At 45.6% G+C, this 3169-nt stretch overlaps 1 protein-coding gene across 3 annotated transcripts in view; it reads right to left on the reverse strand.

The window, feature by feature from the left end:
• Positions 1 to 2070, reverse strand: part of frmd4ba (FERM domain containing 4Ba) — a gene marked incomplete at its 5' end in the record, with an annotated part of 26767 nt that extends 24697 nt beyond the window's left edge. For all 3 annotated transcript variants that reach the window (XM_080495653.1, XM_080495654.1, XM_080495652.1), the window contains one exon: positions 1909 to 2070. In XM_080495653.1, coding sequence (XP_080351779.1) covers positions 1909 to 2070 — 162 coding nt within the window. The remainder of the gene's footprint in view (positions 1 to 1908) is intronic.
• Between the last annotated feature and the right edge of the window lie 1099 nt (positions 2071 to 3169).

Consider the following 3169-nt stretch of genomic DNA (forward strand, 5'->3'; position numbering starts at 1 on the left):
CTTAGAATTAAAGAGGTCAGTTCTCTGTGAAAGGTTAAAAGCTGATAAATATCCGTGCCTTCAGTTTGGGGTGGGAGCCTCGGGGGCAAAGTCCTCCACGATAAAAAGGAAAGGTCAGGACTTTTGTCCGGGAGGTCGATGCCCCCTCCGAGCCTTGTCATTATGGGCAGGGAGCTTCCATGGCGCTCTCTTCACATGACCTCAAGTAGGCCCACCCTGCAGATCTGACCAGGTCTGCGACCCACCGCTTCACCCATGAACTCTAGAAACAACCACAAGCTGCAGGGGAGATTCACACTTCAGGAAAGGCGCTCTTTACCTGCTGAACTTGTGCACATCTGGAGCACTTCACTGTATAATACACCTGCATTCTGTTCTTTTTCAGAAAAATAGTACAGCCTCTTTTCTATTGCATGTAGCACATATTTAGTTCCATACTAATGAATACCTTTACGGATGAATTTCATGTTAAAATATTCAATTGCTAAAGGCATTATCAGTTAGTCTTAACCTGATATCAATGCTGACAATGGCGAACTAAGAAGTCAATTAACTTACACCTTGTTTCACATTGTGCATTTTCCTTCCAGAAAAGTTTCATATTTACACAAAAAACGATGAAAACAATGGCCATTTACATGCTATATGCAGTTTTCTAAAAGTTACGTTTTCAGTGGCTCAGAGTGCCATTATCCTGTAAACCTACACCCACAATGCAACAAAAGTTTATCGTTTTCGTTTGAAAATGTCAAAGTCAAAGTGGCCTTATTGCATGAGAAAAAAAAAATATTTTTTCAATACCTTGTCTTCATATTTTGCTTATTGTTAAAAAGGCTGGTATGACTTGGTATGTGTGTTGTAACGTCAACTTTCGTGATTTGTTTGTATGTTTCTTTAGACATTTGGTATTATTGCCTTTAAAGTTTTCAGGCTAATAATGACCAAACCAGTAACTCAAGTTACTCACCCATGTGCAGAAGCAGTGTTTTTGCCATCTACATCTGTCATCTGTTTTCAAAAAGTTGTGTTTTCAGTCTGAACAGACCCCCAAAAAATGCAATAAAGGTTTTGCGTTTTCACTTGAAAGAGTTGTTGCGTAAACCTCGCCTGAGCCAACAAAACCAACTGAAGATATGAACAATTAAAGTTTATTTTCACGCATAGTCTAAATATTACAGAGACAAGAGTGACAGCCTTACATTTCTCACTTTCAGGTAGTTTCCCCTGTAAACCCCCCCCTTCCAAAATATTTTCTGGATCCGCAGACTGGCTATGAACCATAATCTTTTACTCTGAAAGGAAGAAGAACTGTAATTGGTGCAGTGGGTTAAGTCTCCACTTAAAGAACCTGATTCGAATCCTGAAGATGATTCAAAAGACACGTTGAGTACAAAAACTAGCCAAGTCTCTGGAGCAAAGTTGCAACTCTGAGCTGAAATTATAGATGTTCATTATAGATGATAGATTTAGTTGTGGGTATACCATCACATGACTGCTTGCTGGGAATATAATCAAACGGGCCTACCCACTTAAAAGTTTACACACAGTGCACGTGACGAGGCGGTGCTCAGCGCACAGGGAGCGTTCAGGTGCTCCAGCAACAAAGACAACTTTAAAGTCCTCCTCTTCAGCCAGACAGAGAGATCAAACAGGCGGCCACGCTGCTTCTCAAACCACTACCATGTGTGCCGGGAGAGGGGACTCTTGTTAAAAAGCAGACTTTATGACTCAGCAAGAGGCCGCCCGTGCCTCCTTGCATCCATACAAATAAACACATGCATACACTAATGAGCCACATGTGGAAAAACTCCTGACTGGCAGCAACAATCCAATTCAGTAATTAATCGCAAATGCCGATCACTAACTTCTGCCAGATTTAAACGCGTCCCTCTCGAGGAGCTGCCGTACCTGGTAGCATTTTCCAATCCTGAACCAGGCCTCCAGGATGCGTCTGCATGGCATGAGCCCGCGGTTGTACCACCTCCTGAGGGTGTGATGTGCCAGGCTCCAGACGAGCTGGCTGCTGGACGCCACCAGGTCCTCCATCCCACGTATGATGCGCACCGCCATGGCCCGAGGGTCGTTTATCCCCCGTCAATCGGCTGATGCCACCTCAGAAGAGATGATCTGCACTTTGTTTGGCTTCGGAGCAACAATCTGCTCCACTCCAGCTCACACTCGCTCACACTGGTCTTCTGTGTCTCCCCAGCTGATGTAATGTCAGTGAGAGTCGGCGCTCTGGAGAGGCTGGAGTGGAGCGGAGCGCTGTGCCTCTGGCTCGGCGCTGGGCCTCAGTCCAAATCACTGCCTCATAGAGTGCAGGGGAGGGCAGGACGGACCCACAAGGCCCCCACTGCAGAGTACTGGCCGCTCAACCCTGAAACCCATAAATATGCTCCTCTGTGGCACACAATTGTGGAAAATGTTTTGTTTTGCTCAAACAAATTCCTTTTTAATTTCAGTTGTCTGTCAACTTCATTGTCTGGAGAAGGGCGTGGGAACGATCCGTCACCTCGTCTGGGTGGCGGGGAGCAATTTCCTGACGAGACCAGACATTCCCACCCATAATAATTCTGCAGGAACACTAAAAATAATTGCACTTGTTTAGATCTGCAGCCTTGGAAAGGCTGACGAGGCAAAAAAAGAAAAAGGAAAGTGAAACTGTGAGGGGAGCTTTGAAGTTAAAATGTAAAAGCCTATAATTCTCTCTCTTGTACAGCTGCCGTCAATAAGCAAATGTCACACCAGATGAACACCTGATTCAGATAAACAACTCGGTGGAAAGCAGCAGAGGCCAACAGGGAGAGATGGAGCGGCTCACAGTGGCGGCGTGTTGCAGCTCATCTGGAAGCAATATCCGGCTGTTTGTTTATGTGACCCGAGTTTCCAGGAGAGCTTAAGTGTCCGCAGTCAGCTCGATGCTGTTTCAATGAAGGACATCAGCATAATTTGTCTGAGAGCAGGTCGTCTGTGACCCCAGCGTCTGCCGTAATAACGCGGAAAGATGGAGGGCACCAGTAAAAGCAGGAGACACATTATTCTGATGTGGTCTTCCTCATCGTCAACTATCATTGAGGAGGCATGTGGAGCAGCTCCCAAAATAGAGCTTTCGCTATGTGCTCAGTCACAAACAAACAATAAATGCAACGTTAGCACCCACCGGGGTCTG

The sequence above is a fragment of the Blennius ocellaris genome (genome assembly GCF_963422515.1).
Source record: "Blennius ocellaris genome assembly, chromosome: 4".
Taxonomy (NCBI): domain Eukaryota; kingdom Metazoa; phylum Chordata; class Actinopteri; order Blenniiformes; family Blenniidae; genus Blennius; species Blennius ocellaris.